This window comes from Polypterus senegalus, chromosome 5, assembly GCF_016835505.1.
Source record: "Polypterus senegalus isolate Bchr_013 chromosome 5, ASM1683550v1, whole genome shotgun sequence".
Lineage (NCBI taxonomy): Eukaryota > Metazoa > Chordata > Cladistia > Polypteriformes > Polypteridae > Polypterus > Polypterus senegalus.
In genome coordinates, this window is record NC_053158.1 from 169195214 (window position 1) to 169215223 (window position 20010).

At 37.5% G+C, this 20010-nt stretch overlaps 1 protein-coding gene across 4 annotated transcripts in view; it reads right to left on the bottom strand.

Moving 5' to 3' along the window:
* The window catches only part of LOC120529636 (dnaJ homolog subfamily B member 6-like), a 102505-nt gene that overhangs the window by 7511 nt on the left and 74984 nt on the right, over nucleotides 1-20010 (bottom strand). For all 4 annotated transcript variants that reach the window (XM_039753613.1, XM_039753612.1, XM_039753615.1 and 1 more), the window contains one exon: nucleotides 362-526. In XM_039753613.1, the coding sequence (XP_039609547.1) occupies nucleotides 362-526 (165 nt within the window). The remainder of the gene's footprint in view (nucleotides 1-361; nucleotides 527-20010) is intronic.

Below are 20010 nucleotides of genomic sequence, written 5' to 3' on the forward strand. Positions count from 1 at the left end.
TACTATAAACTGCTTACTGAACACTGAATTTACTCACTGATTTTAAGGTGATATTTTTGTTTGTCGGGAAAGGAAGTTATCATTTAATATCCACTTGTATTTTACCTTAGAAAATAAAAATTTCTATTATCATGCTGCGCCGTCAGGGTCTTATAATACTACTGTAGCCTTTTGTCAGTGTCTCTAACTGTAAAACTTAAGACTAAGAAAATTAGAAAGTAATGAGCAAGGATTATGCTACTTAAATGATAGGGGATGATACTTTATTCAATAGTTTTGCAAAAGTGAAAGGCAAATGGAATAAAATACAGAATATTTTTCACTTGAAATTTGTTTCACATGAAGTAAACAGATACCATACCATGCATGCTTCTGCCAGAACCTGATGCAGGGCGAACACGCTCATCCTCATCGTCACTCAAGTTTTCATTAGCAGTTCTCAGGTACCGGGAATGTGACGAGTGGGGCAAAGCGTTCTGACCCCGGCGCCTCCGTTCATCAGCTAGGGCTACCTCATCTGCAACCCCTAGGGCACAAACATAACAAATAACTGTTGACTAGTATGTTCATGGAATTTCTTACATATTGAGTTCTTTTTATATCTTTTAAACAGTTTATCAATCATTCAAAATTTTAGCAACTCTCTTTATAATAAACAGGTTTGGATAATGTTTAGAAAATAATTACAAAAGGTTTAGACATAGCTGTAAGTACATTATAAAAAAATGAGCTTCTTAATCAGTGGTCTGCAAAGTCATAAACTATTAATTAAATGTAGCATTTTCATTCAGGGTCTACTCTCAAATACTTAATCTCATGAGAGTGAATTAGTGATTCTCCCATTTTTATTTGAAATATGAAATACTTCACTGAAAGGAAAATCATTCATTTATTTGAGTGTAAATCATTGAACAGAAACTTTCAATGGATTGGGCCCTTGAAAGAAAACACCTTCTAAGCTTAAGCATTGCCCAGCAGTGAATCCACCCTGCAGATAAGGATGATGTCATGTCTGCCAATTACCCCTGCTGTAGTTCAAAAGATACCTGCAGATTCAATATTTCAAGAGCACCACTGTGACACCCTTTTCTCCATTCTCAATGTATTCCCTAAACCTTACATTTAGTGCTTTGCAACTTAATGTATAAGTTATTTTCTTTCAACAAATACCCCAACGAAGAGACTGTGTCTTGAAATATTTTGGCCATCTGTTCACTCTTTAAAACTATGAATAGCTGACCTTGAGTTTAGTCTTGAACCAAAAAAGAGCTATTAAGAGTGATGATTGTAGTTTTCAGTACAGACACATTCTAGTCAGTCTTCATTTTGTATTTTTTACCCACATGGATGCCTTACTTATACACTTCTGATCCCAGTTTTTATTTTTTCTGTTAATTTGGACAGTATTTTCCTTTGCTTTTTTACATTTATTTGTATACTTTTTAAAGTATATGTGTTATGTTTTCATCTTTTATTGATGGGACTGTTTATTTGTAGTATGATACCATTATTTTTTTTTGCGCTTTTGATTTGATTTGTATATTCTGCTCTTTTTCATTTTTATTTCTTTGTTGATGGGACTGTACATTTTATGTTATTTTTTTCTGTGTTATTTTTTTGGTCTTTTTACATTTGACTTGTACATAAGAAATGAGACAATTAGAAATACAACAAAAGTTGGAGAGCTCTCTAAGTACATACAGGAAAGTAGGTTCAAATGGTATGGACATGTGATGATGACAGACAATGAATACGTGGGCAAACAAGTGAAGGGAATAGAAGTACTGTACATGGGGTAGAGAGAAAGTAAGGGATGCCAAAGCAGAGGTGGATGGATGGTGAGAAAAAAGACTTGACGAGAAGGGTCTGTCTGGCGAGGAGGTGCAGGACCGAGCTGTATGGAGAAGGTTGATCAAGCACATGAACCGCACATAGAAGTGGGAAAAGAGGATGAACAGGAAGAAGGTGGTTTTTTTTATATAAATGTGCCTTCCTTATTTCTATTATTTTTTTGTTGTTGTTGATGGGACTGTATTTTATTTACAGTAAGTTACCATGTTTATTTTGTACAATTGTGATTTGTTATTTCTTTTTTTCTCATGATTTAATGTTTTCAGTTTTTTTCACTATTTACGTTTAGATCCAAACTGTGCATAATGACATCAAACACCTTCATTGTTAGGAGACATGTTTTATGAATAATCTCTGCTCAAACTATTGTGTGCAAAATAATCGTGTATATCTCAGGGATACTTGAATCTAAATCCCACCTTAACAGCAATGCCAGGTTGGGTAACATTGTGCTATTAACAGAAAGGTAATATTCTATTCCACAGTACTTGTACAAAGACCCATTTTGCTCACCTGAAAGAATCTCAGTCCACGTTCTTTAAATAAGCTGAAAAGTGATTTTCTATGTTATCTCAAAGTTATTGTAAGGCAGAACTATCTAACGTCTATAAATGGTGTTTCTTAAAGCATATCCACCCACAGGAAAATTCAATTAATGTAATTCATCTCTGGGCACAAAATCCAGGAAAAGGCCGTATTGAAAAAAAGACCCCCTGCTAAAAGGTCTCTCAGGGTCAAAATGTGTGTGCCAAAGTAATCTAGTGTCTCTTCCTGACAAAGTGGGATATGTGTGTCAAATTTTGCTCAGATCGGACCTAGTGTGTGAAATTGTGTAAAGAACACTCGTACACACATTGAGCTTTATATGTTAGATGAAACACTTCAGAGAGGGATCGCTCTCTGGATTGAGTGGAGTGCTGTGTTTTGTTTTATGAATTATCTTCATAATATATCTAAATTATTGTACTTGCTATTTTTCTTTTTTGATTGGATAGTGTTTTCGTATATTGTGTTTTTTTTTTTTCTTTAAATGAAAGCAAATGACTGCCGTAACTTCAAGTGCACTAGTAATGAAATAGGATGAAGCACGCCGCATTCCTGCCTTCTAGTGTTTGAGAGCCATAACCAATGTCAAGATGATACGGACGAAGGCAGAAAACGGTAGTCAGCAGAACTTACAAATAAAAACACACACACACACACACAAAGCACATCAAACTGACTGTAAAGGCCAACTTTTAATTTCATTCAGATCATTAACTATATGCGGACATGAACCCAGGTGTTATCCCACTTCTCAGGTTAACCATAAATTAAACAATGAGCTTTATCAAGTGCACATTTTAACAGTTTTCATACAGTGCTGAATACACATTACATTTTAAAAGATGAAAAAAGTCAAAAGGCGCCAGACCTAACAACCCAGCAGTAACACGTGTCTTCCTTAATACTTGGAATAAAATAATCTTTTGTGCAGATTAATATAACAAGACTGTTTCAAAGAATCAGTCAGGCTATTGTGTTTAATATTCAAGATGCAAGTATTTTATTAATATTTTATATAATGTAACTTGTTGAGATTAGAATAGTGAGTAAATAAGAGGTTTCATTCTCTGGTTGGCACGATAATTTACATTTCTATTGAATTAGCATAAATGAAAAAAGGCAATGATTATACTCTGAGATTACATCCAGATTACATCTCTATTGTGTTGTTTAATTAAAAAGAGAATCAAGAAAGAAAAAAAAACACCCTGATGCCTCTTAGCAAGCTACTTTTATATGGCTCTGAAGGCCTCAGTTGTCTGCTTTTGGAAAAAAACATTTTAAATATTTAACAGGTTATCCAATTTGAAGGAAAAAGGGTTAATTGTAACTATAATCATGGAAAGTGAAATTGTATTTTATACAATAAGCACAAAGGCACAGTGCAGAGATTTGTGTGTGTTCTAGACACTGTAAAATCATTTTTAAAAGTGCTGCGTATATATCATAATACTGCAGCTATTTATGAAAAGGGGTATCTAAATCACTTAATCAATTCTTATATCTCATAGGAATTGCATATTTATTATGTGAGATTATAGTTCAAATCCCACATAAAAAAATGACAGTGGTCTCCCCTATACTCAGATATGAGGATGGATATTTGAGAAGTAAACCGCAATACAATGATTGTATTTCTATATCATGTACATTAAAGAACCATCAACAGCAAATCAAATCAAAATAATAATATATTGAACAATTATTATAAAAGTAAAGTTGAATAAATCAGACTCTGCAGCTGCATAAATAAAAAAGTACTTCTTCTGGTTAGCAGAAACAGCTTAAAAATTGATAGAAATCTATAATTTGTACCTAATACTTGTATGCAGAATTTGGTTGACCTAAAAGAAAAAGCATACTCAAGTTATCGTGTTTTCATACACACACACACACAAACACACAGACATAATTAAAAAAATGCTATTATCGGACTCAGGGAGGTCTAAAATGTCAAGATTTCATCAAAATCTCGAAATCGAAGTTTTGGACAATGACAATAATTTTAGTACGAGAAAGTAAATCAGAGAGAGATCTAAAACGTTGAGATTCATCAAAATCTTGAGGTTGAATTTTTGGAGGATTACAATATTTTCTCTATACTTCATATATGTCACACTACACAACCAACAGTAACTGACAGTGTCACACATGCTCATGGGAGGCAGCTAAATGGCCTGAATGAGAGTAATTCCATGCCAGACCAGAGGGTGGAGGAGTGCACTAACTCTTTATCTCACTTCTCTGCAGACCAGTTACAGGAAATTCTGCCTGGCCCCGACGACATCACTTCCGGTTCTGGGCCTGATGATGCCACGTCTGGTTCCAGCCCCTTTGATGATGTCATTTCCTCTGCTGGCCTTTAAAGTCACCATCTTTTGGCAATGAAGTCTGATCTGTACACATCTGTACAATTATTCTTATATTTGCAGCCAGGAAACAATATATGGGTGGCTGCCCCAAACCTTTTTTATGTCTCCAGTCTATTCTTGTGACAAAAGATACCACAACTCAAATGTGATGTGACACCGTTCTACTGGAAAGTTCACTATTTGCGTTTCTACAGGACAGGGATCTCAAACCCAGGTCATAGAGATTACAAAACTTCACAGCAAATATCAGCTACAAAGAAATGCACTAAATACAAAAGTCTTCAAACATTGAGGATGTTAGCAGTTCAAATGAAGTTGGGCAGCTTGTTCCACCAGCCAGGAGCTACACGTGAAAAGATATTTGATACCACGCAGGTGTGGCATCACTAAACGGCATTCAACAGTAGACCTGAGTAGTGAAGGAAATGTAAAGGACCTCAGATGCATCTCCATATATACAGTATAGGGGCAAACCAACTGGCTTCTGTGTAGATGGCATCAGATTTAGACTTAATGCATGCTGCTATAGGAAGCCAGTATACTGTATTTTATCTGTAGTTTTTCACGCTTAACGTTAGCTAATCCTAAAAAATATTTTTTTTTTTGCATGTATAGAAATCTTGAGTAAGACTCTTCACATGAAAAAAGTGAGCCTATCTGTGCATGTGCACAAAGAAAAGTGTATTCACATTCCCCTCAGGTTTTATAAATCCAAGTTTGAATATCTATTATCCTATATGATCAATTCCACAGACTTCAAGTTCACATCTGGTCATACAATTGTTCTTTTTTATAGTAAGTGTTAAGGTTCCTCTCTTATCCAATGGTTATCTACTCAAATCTATTGCTAACAGAGCCCCAATATCTCTTTCATGGTCATCAGTACTTTGTCAAGGAGAAGGACGTTTTACTTTCTGTTAGCTTTTACTCCAATTCTTCCAGGTAGACTAAATTATACCATAGCATGCTGACACTTCTCAACCTCAGTTGAAGGTTCTGTCTGTCTAGTTTTAATGTCTTCTTCTGTGTATATGTTTAACAGCCACATAGGAATCATTACTTGCTGTGTGCAACTAAAGCAGCTAATGATATTGTTAAGGGTGGATCAGAAGTCTGAAACCAGACTGCTTGGAGCAAAGGCATGGTTAAGACTCTGTGAGATTTGGTGCACAGGGGAGCTAATTACTAAAGACAGTGGGATTAAGCAAAGTACAAGGAAAGGTCAAAACATGGAAACTGGAATTCACAGGGAAATGCTAGTGCGAAGAACTAAGTACTCAATGATTGAGTGGTAAGACTGTGAGGGATCACCTTAAATACTTCAACAATTATATAGCATAATGACATGCAGCTGAAAAGCTGCCTAAAAAACTGTGACCAAGGATAGACGTGAGACCAGAAGGAAAGAGAAGCAGCCAGTAGGCACAGTGTCCTGCCAACAGGGCAGTCAGTACAAACTGAGAAACAGAATCTTTGTGGACTTCTTTAAATTTTGCAACCTTGCTGTAAAATCCTTGCTCATTCAAGCTTTCCTAAAAGAAAAGGGTCTTTTTCACCAAATTTGATGCATTATTCAGATAGATAGATAGATAAAAACAGGAATAGAAATAGGTAAGGGAGAATCAGCTTGCATGCAGAGGTAAATGTAGCATGAGGCTTGCTGTATGACCTGTAGTGGGCTACCACAGAGCTCCAAACAACAGACACAACCACACAGACACAAATCCTCGATTCAAATGCAAGGTTAATACAATAAAAATACCCTCAACTGTTTCTTCACACAGTCATAGCTAAACAAAAAACAATACAATTCTGTCGTCATCTTCCTTCGTTCCTCCCAAGCAAGCTTTGTCAGTCCTCCACACCAGACTCCAACTTGCCTGGGTGAGGCAGAACAGCCCCTTTCATGGAAGGCCCACGAATAATTCTGGTGCCAGGGCATTGCCCATAGGAAGTACTTGCAGGTCAGGTGGAAGCCCCACAAAGTAGGGATCACGGATCATTGTAGCACCCCCTGGTGGAACCTACAAAACCCAACAGGACTGATCCACAGGACTACAATTCCCAGAATACCCTGTGGGTGTCTCTATGAGAACTGTATTCCAGGGATACTGCCATCCACTAAGTCGGGGGAGTCAACATTCCTAGTCAGTCATCTTCTGATGCTTCTCTAATATTTTGGCCTCCCGATCGGGCACTATTATTCCATACCCATCTGCTGGTATGCCAGTGTATTTCCTTCCGCATTGGCATCTTCTGCCAAGCTCATGGCTGAGGCAGGGAAACTCCTACTTTACTTCTTTCTCACTCATTACTCTGGTCTCCCAGTGACCCATCCAAACAGGGACATCAGCCAAGACCTGCCATTCATGAGAACTGCCTCAATATAACCGAGTGATAAAATAATTGCTTAACAGTTTAAGCCAATCAATGAACCAATCATCAAGACCACAGGCCATCTGCTAAATATAAGAAACTTTGCAAGTAGACATTATAGATGGTTCCCTAGAGTGACAGAAAATGAACAAACATGTCTTTCTCAACTAGATGTATAATTGCTGCTACACATTTTAAACAGTCACTACAATCAGTATCTTCACTATTAGGAACAGCAGAAGTGATGAAGCTCAAGTTAAGGCAGCAAAATATACCCAAACTTAAAAGAAACTGTATAAACCTTTCAAATATGCTAACTCTTTACTGTTTGAAAGGGAAAGCACACATGTTCCTAAGGGTGCAAACTGGGGGGGCACAGAGGATACGTGGCATGGGGGCACATAACAGTGGGTGCCTCACTCATTATTTAGTGACTCCGGCTGTACCCTGATCACAGAGGACTGGTGTCATCAAGGAAAACCATAAAACACATCTCTCTATCTTCAAGGGGGATGGTTATAAGTATACTGCTGACTGTGGTATATTGATAGGAAACATTTCAGAGAAGAAGTGTCAAAAATAGAAGCCAAAAAGGTCATCACCAAGAATTGGTCTTACGTTTCGTCAATCCTAACTGCTAAACCAAAAATCTAAGTCAAGCCAAAAAAGGGTGTTTAACACTAATAATAGATTGTTGAGCAATCAATACTCAAAATGGCAAAGTGTAGGAAAACAAAGATGGCATTTAAAAAAATATATAGCTATTAAAAAACAACTTCAGAATTAATAGATAGTATCAAAATGGATTCTTCAACCTCAAAAACCGATATTCAGACATAATTGTTAAATAACAGACTGCAAAAAAACAAGGAAATAACTTAAAATGAACTCCAATCATAACACACCACACTGTAAAAAAACACTGCATTATTACTAAACATGCATAAAATGCTGCTCTAATTTTCTTTCTGCATTTCTATTTACTCTTTTTTTTATTCTTTGCTCTTCAGAATTACAGATACATTCATTGTCAGACTTGACAATAAATATGAGCATTTTGCAGGGTCAAAAAAGTTGATTCTTGTCTAACATGCTTGGTGGTACAGGCTGAGAGACCCCAGTGCCAAACTTATTTTACGAGCATCAGAGATCGTAAAGGTGTTTTGTTTAGGAGTTAGTGAGGAGAACAGTTAGAGATGTTAGCAGTAGTAGGGCCGGTTTACAGAATTCATCATATATCCTTCTTCACGTTAGAATTAATAAACAGGAATCACAAAATCCAATATAAGTCAAACCAGATTTTTTTTTTTTCCTAAAATGCTTTTTTTTTCTTCGTTGTTGTTTGACAGTCAATCTGTAACAAAGTCTTTGATTTGATCACTGAAAGGATCAAAGGACAACTTTGTTGTGTGTGCTGCCATTTTTACAGTGCAAGAATGCCTGCACAGGGGTGTGCCACATTGTCCAACATAGAGTTAATTAAAAATCAAAACAAAAAAAAACTAAAATTTAGTTACATTCAGAAATGTAGTATTCTATCTATCTATCTATTAATGGTTCCTGATCATAATGTTACTAATACATATTGATGAAAATGCAAAAACAAATGGAAATTAAAATGAATAAACAAAGACATAAAAATCGAGCACAAAAATTGAATCCATCATATATTGCTCTTACTCATGCCATTTGTTTTAATCGGCTCTTTTTTGTTTCCCTTCCACTGAAATTAGTAACGTGTAAAAGCATTGTGCCACCAGATCTCGAAGTGAATTGAACTGGTTTATCAAGTCACTGTGAATTTTCAAAGAGGGACAAACTGTGACCAAGTTGCAAATGGCATTTGCTTGTCACTTTCGCAAGCTGCTCCTGTTTATATTTCAGTGTTCTGCCAAAATCACCCTCACCTTGTGCCATGTTCCCATTGTGAAATTAACGTGAAAACTCAGAAGTAATTTGTAATTAGGCACGCAATGCAATTGACTTGTGGTTACAGCTTCAGTGACAGATCAATGGCAAGATTTTAGCAATTGCAGTTCCTGAATATGAAATGTCTAGTGTAAATCTTGTGGTTCGTTGCTTCATGATGTACATTTGACACTAGCTTTATGCAATAAGATCATTCCCCCATTCTCCCTTAAAGCAAATACATTCGAACTGCTCTCTTGTAATGACTTAACGTATTGATAGCCACAGGTAAATTTGTTTCCAATGCCAAAGTAAAATCGGGGTGTTGTTTTAACATACTAATTAAATACATTTTGTTCTTCAACAAATTTCATAATAAAAATGTATTTTCTCAAAAAAATCTGAGTCACCTTATAATTGTTGCATGGAAGAGAAAATTCTTTAAGCACACCAGCTGAGTGATGGCAAAGTTAGATCTTGCACAATTCACAGCAATTGAATGTCCCAATTTCCACTTGAACTTTGTAGTGGTAAGACATTAACTATGGAGAGATATTCAGCTGATTGTGGTTCATTTATTTGTGAAAAATAAATGTTATTTAAAATATGGCTAATAAAACCTTAAGATTACTTAAATGTCTAGAACAGGGGTCTCCAACTCCAGTCCTGGGGCCTCATGCATAACGCAGTGCGAAGAATTCACACTATAACATGGCGTATGGAAAAAAGCAGAAATGTGTGTATGCACAAAAAAATCCAGATACGTAAATCTGTGCGAACGCCAACTTCCACGTTCTTCCACTACATAAATTCCGGTCAGCATGAAAAGTAACACACATGCACGTGCCTGCTGTCCCGCCCTGCCTCCTCCCAGAATTACGCCTCTTTGAATATGCAAATCAATATAAATAGCCCTTAAGTTCAGCGTTCTGTGAAAAGGCGATGGCAAAAGCACGGGGGGAAATAGAAGAATTTCAGCAAATACCAAGTGGAGACAAGGAAAAACATACTATTTGTTGGTTTAAACGGTGGTATAAACAACAAAAGAAAGCTGATCGAGTGACATAGAGTGTTGGAGAAACTCAAAAGCTCAAGTTCACAAAGTCACACAGTGCCCAAAATAAAAAATAAGTTGTCAGATATCAAAGTCGTCATAAAAAGGTGAGTCGTAGCCCACTGCCTGAGTGTCATATGAAATCTTATTAAGGTACAGAGAAAAAAAAATAGGCACACAGTGGGAAAAAAGCATGAAATGTCAACTTTAATCTCTAAATTTCCACTTTAATCACATAGTTTATTTTGTCATTAAAGTAGAACAACATAAACTTCATCTTAAAATCGTTTAATTTACTAGTTTCTCAAATCCCATCGTAACTAAAGTAGCACGCTAAATGCTTTGTTTTATATTTGATCTTCTATGTGCTCTATGTGTGTGAATCACTATGTGCTTCTTAAAAGGGCTTTCTCTTTCTCCAACAAAACATAGAATTCTTTACATTCGTGATATTACAGCTCTCTGAATAATTAAAATACTGGGATGTATACTTGATATTATTTTCATGATGACAGGAGTTAAAGCATGTTATTAAACAGGGGAACATGGTGGCACAGTGATTGTTCATGCCTCACGCAAGATGCTTGCTGTGCTGTGCGCGACCTTTGATGAAATACTTTATTGTAGCAGTACTGTCTCTTTCAAATGTACTAACCCCCAATTCCTGTACTTACTTTTCTTTCTCCAAATACCCAATCGCCATACAATCAGCTCTGTAATAGACGTTAAGCCATCTGTAGGCTTAGAACGCTGATTCTTCAAAACTTTTAAGGAACATTGAAATATCTTTGTAGTACATGTTTAATTATTCCATCCATCTAACCTTCCCTTGTTGCGCCAGCCCCAGAAAGAATACAGTGTGAGGCAGGAACAATCCATGAATGGACCACCATCTCCTCACTAGCGCTGCAGCACCCTGTCCTCACATGTTTAATTATTAACAATATAGATTATTTAAATGAAGTTAAAGTTTTATCTGTATAATATAATAAACATATTTTGCTGTATTTCATCTTAAAAATGATATCGTCATCATATGTAAATACGTCCTTTATAAAGTGGCTCAGGTTGTGCAATATTATAACTGTATCGCAAGTTTACAGTGAGGTGATTGTATTAATAAGTACAAACATTTCTACAAGGAGCACTTGATGGACTAATTGAGTGCGTTTATAGTTCTTGGGATGAAACTGTATCTGAACTGCGATGAAAGGCTCTGAAGCATTTGCCGTATGAGGGCAGTTCAATAGACAGTGTGCATGGTTGAGGCAGCGTGTGCTTGATGCTGCATACCGATAATTCTCCTTCCAGTCAGCTGCTGTAGAGCTGTGATTCACACTCAGATACAGTGATATAAATACTCCGAGTGGTACAGTGAGAGTAATATGGAAAAATATGATCCGCTGTGGCAACCCCTAACATGAGCAGCTGAAAGAAGAAGAAGAAGGTGCAGTGAGAGTAACATTGCTAAAGCAGCTATGGTATTTAGAATAGTTTGACCATTCTGTGGACCATTATATTGTTACAGGTTAATTACAATCAGATGCATTAAACTAATAAACAATATACGGTTAATTTCAGTGTATTTATAAAGCCACATCAGGGATGTGGGTCTAAAAAAGAAAGGGAAACCACACTGGAACAAGTAGCACTGCTTTGACACTGGGTGCCGCCAGTTTGCAAAACCGAGCAGAGAACTTGCATACGCCAGGGTTGGAGCTACTGTGAAAATTTGCGTGGCTTTACACCGTTTAGGTTTTATACATCGCAGTTTGTACGTACGCACCATTTATACATGAGGCCCCTGGAGAGCTACTTTGGCTGCAGGTTTTTATTTTAACCCTTTTCTAAATTAGTGACCAGATTTTGTTGTTAATTAACTCTTTGCCTTAATTTTATTGATGCACAATTTAAGACTCGGGGCCCCTTAATTATTTATTTTTTCCTTAATTAGCAACCAAACAATATTAAGACACAAAATGTACCAACACACAAACAACAACAACATCCTGCATCCATCACACGATAACTGAAAGATAAAGAAAGGTGAAGGCCTCGGTAATGTTGATCACCTCAGGTCCAAAAAACATTTTCACAGAGCTCTTAAAAAAAAAAAATCAACAGTTTTGGAAATGTTATCGTGGCAGAATGAGCGCCATGGAGTTAAATAACGGGTTTAATTAACAGCAAGAATTGGCTTCAAATTAAGAAATAGAATGAAGTGAAGTTGGTTGGAGTTTGAGGCCCCAACTTAGTTGGTCATCTGTTGGCTCTCTTCACATCAAATTTATGTTTAGATGCTGTTTAGAATTCAATTCAGCAGTCAGAGTCTCAAGAAAATATTGGGAAATAGTTAATTAGCACCAAAACCTGGTCACTAATTAAGAAAAGAGTTGAACAAAGAGAATTAACAATTGCAGCCACAATAGCTCTCCAGGTCTGGAGTTGGAGACCCCTGGTCTAGAATATCAATACTGCTGAGCCCAGTAATCACAAAAAAAATGGTAGGCCAAGGAAGACCTCCACTGTTGATGACAGAAGAATCCTCGCTATGGTGAAGAATAAGCCCCAAACGCCAGTCCGACAGATCAAAAATAGTCATCAAGAGGCAGAAAGTACTATCCACAGTGAACAGAAATACAGAGGCCATGCTGCAAGATGCACCCCACTAGTTAGCCACCAAAAAGTACGACCAGATTACAGTTTTTGAAAAAGTACTTAACAGAGCTTTCAGAATTCTGGAAAAAGGTCTGCTGGAGAGACAAGACAAAGATGGAAATGTGTCAGAGTGATGGCAAGAGCAAAGTGTGGAGATGAAAAGGAACTGTCCAAGATCCAAAGCATACCACCTCATCTATTAAACATGGTGGTGAGAGTGTTATGGGTTAGCTGCCTCAAGTACTGGCACACTTATCTTCAATAATGATGTAACTGCTGACGACAGTCACACAATGAATTCTGAGGTGTATAGAAACATCTGATCTGCTCAAGTTCCAATAAATACCTCCAAACTAATAGACATCACTTCTTTCTACAACAAGATAATGACCCCAAACATACTGCTAAGTCAACACAGGAGATTTTCAAAGCTAAAAAAATGGAAAATTCTTGAATGGCCCAGCCAGTCACCTGATTTAAATGAAATTAAGCTGCATTCCGTACGAAGAGGAAAAAACTTAAGGAGAGAAGCCCCCAAAACAAGCAGGAGCTAAAAATGTTTTAATTTCAGGATTGACAGAGTATCACCATAGAAGATACTCCACACCCAGTTATGTCTACGCATCACAGACTTCAAGCAGTCATTGCATTTAAGGGATAGACAACTAAGAACTAAATATATGACTGCTTTAACAGACTTGTCATTGTTGTATCCCAAACATTATGGCAACCCGAAGTGGAGGGACTGTGTAGAAAAAGTGTTGTTATTACTACATGGTGTGACCAAAATGTATGCAAATCCTCTTACATTAAAGTTTGCAATATGTACTTTAATCACATCTGAATTGTTTGATTTGTAATTTTAAACTGTGGAGCAGAGGGATTAATCGAGCAAAAATGTGTCTTTCTCTCAAACATTATGGAGGGCACTGTATGTGTCTTACAATGCTTTTCATATCTACAGTATGTATCAGTATTGCAACTGAATATAAGGGACTGTCATAGATATGGCACTACATGTGTACATGGTGCTTCTCCTTTAAAATGTTCTGCTAAGGATAACAAATTCAGGTACTTCCTGATCATTTCCGTGAAGTGGCACATATGCTTGCACAGATTTTCTGTATGTTTTAGTTTCACATTCTCCAATGTGTAGCACTTAGTGCTGTTTGAAGTTTAATCCTGCATCTCTAGAGTTATAAAGCCTGACAGAAGGCTTGAAATCTGCTAGTTTAAGCCATCCTGATTAGAACTGGAGTTTAAAAGATTTTATTGTTACTTTTGTGATATAATATTGGGTTTCATCTTAAGCAGAGACAGCATTAAATAACTCAATGTCACGCTGAGGCTAGTGGATAAAACATGAAAATAGTGAGAGAAAGAGGTTAGAAGCTTGCATTGATACAGCATGTGGCTACACCCACCATATGATGGACCACCTCAGTTTTCCATGCAAGTTGGAGGGCCTGCTTGCAGGACTGGATGCAGGTTAACATCATACCCAGGATGGGGCAATTGCAGGTTAAGGGCCTTGCTCAAGGACCCAATGGAGTGGAATCACTTCTAGCACTTACATGATTTAAACCAGCAAAGTTCTGAATGCCAGCGCAGATCCCTAGCCTCAGAGCCCACCGCTCTGCCTATGAGAATATAATAAATCTGGTAATGAAACACAGATCATTTGAAAAAGTATGGGAAGTGTTATTTCTTGAGTTGAATTAAGACATCCATCTATCTATCAAACCCACTTTATTCTGAATAGGGACTGGGAGTCTATCCCAGCAAGCAAAGGACACAAGGCAGAAATAATCCCTGGACAGAGCACCAGTCCATCAGTGGGTGAACACACATACACACACATATGCACACCTGGGTCAATCCATCTAAACTGCATGTCTCTACACTATGAGAGGAAACCACAGCACAGGAGGAATTCCACACAGATACAAGGTAAGCATGCAAATTCCACACAGAAAGCACCCAGGCTCCTTGTTGTGACGCAGCAGCTCAACCACTGTGCCATTATGTCATTCTCTAGAAACAGCAAAATAAAATATAAACCATATTACAGCACAATCTGTATTGTAGTATGCTATACATTACTAGCTGTCCTCTGTGGCTCCGCCCACATAGTAGTGAAACAGGACAAACTTTAAAAAGCAATAAAAAAGTTGGCACTGGATTTGATTGTGTTCAGCTCTGACAGGAGAGTATCCCCGACGTGAGGAGAAAAGCAGGTGGCCGTGATGTCTCTGGCAATCAGCAGCTATCCTCTAAAGCACATGTAACTCTGATCTCTCTCTCAAAAACGTCAAGCGTTACTCCTTAACAATCTGTAGATGACAATGTTTGTTGAACAAACAGGTATCGCTTGCTAAGCCGAGGCACAGTACACTCCAACATGTGGCGATAGGTAGAGCGAATCGAACAGAGGCTGCCACATGAGTGAGGAGGCCCTGCCCCCCTTGCCTTGGCCCGCAGCCGCTCTCTCGGATTCTTGCAAATAAATCAATATCACAAGCGAACTATGATACATAACCCAATGAGAGAAATCGTAAAATCAACCAGAATATTGAAGCAAATTACAGAAAAAACCTGATCTAAATCCATTAAGTAATTCTCTCGTGAAAAGCGAACCGACATACATACAGAGGTTGGATTTGATATATATATATTGTCACACACGTGTGCTTGGGAGTCAGCCAAATGGACCAGAAAACGCCAATTACACACCAGGTTGGGGGGCAGCGGGTTGCGCTAAACCTCTCTCTTTTCTTTCTTTCATACGAGAAATCCTGCCTGTCTCTGCCCCAAAGACGTCACTTCCTGGGAACCGACTATAAAAACCCCTCATTCTTCATACTTAATCAGTTGTACTTTGGGCTTGAATCTGTACACATTGTACTCAACTGAAAGCCTTCTGGGAAACTATACCGGTGGCTGCCCCAAAACTTTGTTATATATATATATATATATATATATATATATATATATATATATATATGGACTACAACCCGGACACAGACAGGCGGATATCTTAATTTCACCAAACACACGTTTATTTACAATATATATACAATAATGATGTTAGTGCACTTCCCAGTGCCTCCAGCACCGTTCCCCCAAATGTCCAGGCCTCACAGTCTTTGAGCCTCTCTCTTGGCTGCCTCCCGTCCTCTTCCACCCGACTTCCACCATCGACTGAAGGGAGGCGGCCCCTTAAATAGGAACCCGGATGGACTCCAGCTGCTTCCCGGCACTCCTCCGCAGACACGCCCCAGTATTCAGGCACCAGGGCGCCGCCTGGTGGTGGCCACGGGTCCCTACAGGGCTGGGCTTCCAAGCCCTTTACTCGAGGCCCCCAACATAACCAGGCGGACACGCCCTCAAGGGTCTGGAGGAGGCACAAGCCCTCCTCCGGTCCTCCTGGGATACCACTATATATATATATATATATATATATATATATATATAAGATAGATATAGATAGATAGATATAGATGATTAAAAGGTGCAATTGTTGCATGACTGTTCTAGCATTTTAGAAATGTTGTTCAGTGTTCATTTCGACTGCTCAATCAGGAAATGAAATAGCACATAAGAAAAAAGCAAAAAATGGCACATATTATTATTTAATTTCTTTAAACAAAAGATTTCAAAGTACCATCTACAATAATGAGACCCTTTAATACTCTAAAAGGGCCCTTTCATCACTCTGATCAAAGGTGGCTATAATTTAAACTATAAAGCAAACACATATTCTGCTTTATAACTCATGCAAGCATCTTAAATGCATTGTAGTGATTGCCTGTTTATAAAATAATCTTTAAGACACAAAGCCACGAGTCACTGATGAACTGGAGGCATACAGTAATCCTCTTGTCCCATTATAACATTTTTAATCAGATGATTCTCATTTTTAATGAAAGCAGACAAAAGATTAATTTTGATTTACATTTCTGGAGTTTATTTTCCTTTATAGTTCATGAGCACATCAGACAGATTTTGTACCTGTTTGTAGATATATACAAAACACTTATTACCATTTTATAATAGCTTTGATTAGTCCACCTCTTTCAAATCAAGTCAGACATATTCATTAGTGTAGCCCTCGGCTGTTTCACCTCAGATTTGGACCATTTATTTATTTGTGAGACACTAGAAATACAGTCAATAACAGGCATAAACATTGATAGTTCATGGGGTGGCACAGTGGTGCAATGGTCAGCTCCTTGTGACTGGGCATGAATCCTGGTCGACTGATGTAAATGTGGACTGTGCACACCTTTTTGCGTATTTAAGGAGTTTTCCTATCATATCCTAAAGACGTACAAGTTAGATTGGTTGATATCTATAAACCGAACCAAAATGTAAGAGTGTGTGGGTGTGTGTGCCATGCGATTAACTAGCTCCTTGACCAGGGCTGATTTGTGTCTTGTGCTCAGTGGTGCTCGTCCCAACAGCTGTGCCAGTCTAAGTTGGATAAGTGAGTTTCAGTAGGGGTGGAAGATGGATGGAATAGTCAATAACCATAGACATAAAGTACAAATTCTTAATTTTGTCAATCCCAAACCTAACTGCAATTTTACACTATGATTTACACACAGTGCAAGTAATTGTCCAGATTTGGGTAACAGAACATTTGAACAATCTACACAAAAAAAGGACATTCAGTCCATCAAAGCTCTCCAGTCCTATCCTCTTAATTCTAAAAAAATCAGGAGTGGTCTCTCCTAGACTTTCTCGTATGCAGTGATCCCTCACTATATCGCGCTTCGACTTTTGCTGCTTTACTCCACCGCGGATTTTATATGTAAGCATATCTAAATATATATCACAGATTTTTTGCTGGTTCACGGATTTCCGCGGACAATTAGTCATTTTATTTATGGTACATGCTTCCTCAGTTGGTTTGCCCAGTTGATTTCATACAAAGGATGCTATTGGTGGATGGCTGAGAGGCTACCCAATCAGAGCACGTATTATGTATTAAATAAAACTCCTCAATGATATACAATATGCTTCCCGTGCGGTCCTTCGCATACTTAAAAGCCCGAATAGCATCTATTGATGTTTGATTGTTTGCTTTTCTCTCTCTGTCTCTCTGACATTCTCTGTTCCTGACGTGCACTCCTTTGAAGAAGAAGATATGTTTGCATTCTTTTAATTGTGAGACAGAACTGTCATCTCTGTCTTGTCATGGAGCACAGTTTAAACTTTTGAAAAAGAGACAAATGTTTGTTTGCAGCATTTTAAAGTTCCTGTCTCTATAACCTCCTGTGTTTCTGTGCAAATCTGTGACCCAAGCGTGACAATATAAAAATAACAATATAAAATATGTTTTTTACTTCACAGATTTTCACCTTTCGTGGGAGGGTTCTGGAACGCAACCTCCGCGATCAAGGAGGGATCACTGTACTCAGATATGGGGTTGGATATTTGAGGAGTAAACCGCAAGACAATGATTATATTTTTATTTTATGTACATTAAAGAACCATCAACAACAAATCAAATCAAATTAATAATACATTAAACAATTATTATAAAAGTAAAATTGAATAAATTGGACTCTGCAGCTGCATGAATAAAAGGTAAAGTACCACTTCTGGTTATTGGAAATAGTCCAAAAGCTGACAGAAATCTACGTTTTATACAAAATACTTGTATACAAAATTTGGTTGACCTAAGTGAAAGCGTACACAAGTTGTCATATTTACATACACACACACACACACACACACACACACACACACACACACAGATATTTCCAAATTTGGTATTTTCGGAGTCAGGGATGTCTAAAGCATTGATATTCATCAAAATCTCAACAACATTTATTTACATAGCAAATGATGTAGCTCAGAGTGCTTTACAAGATGAAGAAAGAAAAAAAAGAATGAAAAAATATATAAAAATAAAATTAGGCAATACTAATTAACAAAGAATAAAGTATGGTCTGATGGCCAGGGAGGACAGGAAAAAAAACAAAAACTCCAGAGGTCTGAAGAATAAAAACCAAAATCTGCAAGGGTTCCAAGGCCATGAGGCCACCCAGCCCTCATTAGGCATTAAAGTTCAGAGGGTAAAGCATATGATGAGAACAGGTGCCAGTATTGTAGGTAGAAACTGGAAGAGGTGCCAGTACTGCCAGTACTGCATACTGGTGACGACCGGCTCACTTCAAGCACTGATAAGAATAGTTTTACAATTCAGTAACTAAAACTGTCCACTGTACTGATCTCTATATACTGTATATAAAATCCAATGTCTGTTTGTATGTCTGTCTGCTTTCACGTGAGAACTACTTAATGGATTTAGATTTTTTTTTCTATAATTTGATTGAAAATTCCAGTTGATTTTGTGACTTCTCTCATTGCGCTATGTATCATAGTTCTCTTGCAGTTCCAATTTATATGCGTGAATCTGGGGGACATGAAGCAGGTTGAGGTGAGGGGGGCGGGTCGTTCCTTACCTCCACTTAGCTAGCAAACGAGAGAACTACTTAACGGATTTAGATCACATTTTTTTTCTATAATTTACTTGAACATTCCGTTTGATTTTGCGACTACTCTTATTGCACTAAGAATCATAGTTCGCTAGTATCTATATATATATATATTTGTATGATGGCTCTGGAAAATGTTTAATTCATGGAGAACAGAGATAACAAAAACAAGAATTTATGGACATCAATGAGGAGAAGCAAGCAATATTGAAATCATCATCTTCCTATATATAGCTCATCTGATGCCCCTATGGGGTGGAGAACTACACACACGCATAAAGAGCTCAACATATTTGGTTATTTATTCATCTCTCTCGGTTGCAGCAGGTTGCTCTCTGCTTTCACTCATTTCATTGGTTATCTTTTTTTTGTTTGCCTACAATAAGCAGATGTTCCAATCTGACCAGGAAAGTTATAGTTTTCAATTTCATGCCTTCATATCCCAAAAAAGTCCATATTTTGAAGTACTGATTGAAAGTCCTCAGTTTTCAGTTATCAAATGTGGGTAAAAACCATTTGAGGTAGCAATTAATCTCTGCTGTATATTTACAGTCTAAAATGTGCAATCGTATGATTACTCTAAGAAACTGTGAAGGAGTAAAGGTAAACAATAAATCAGTCTTGAACAGCGTGGAGGTGCTGTGATCAGAACATCTCCAGGGGTCTGAGTTGAAATCCTCAGGCCTACATGGTTTTTTTCAGCTACATCGCATCCTGTTTGGATTCAAAAAACGTAGCT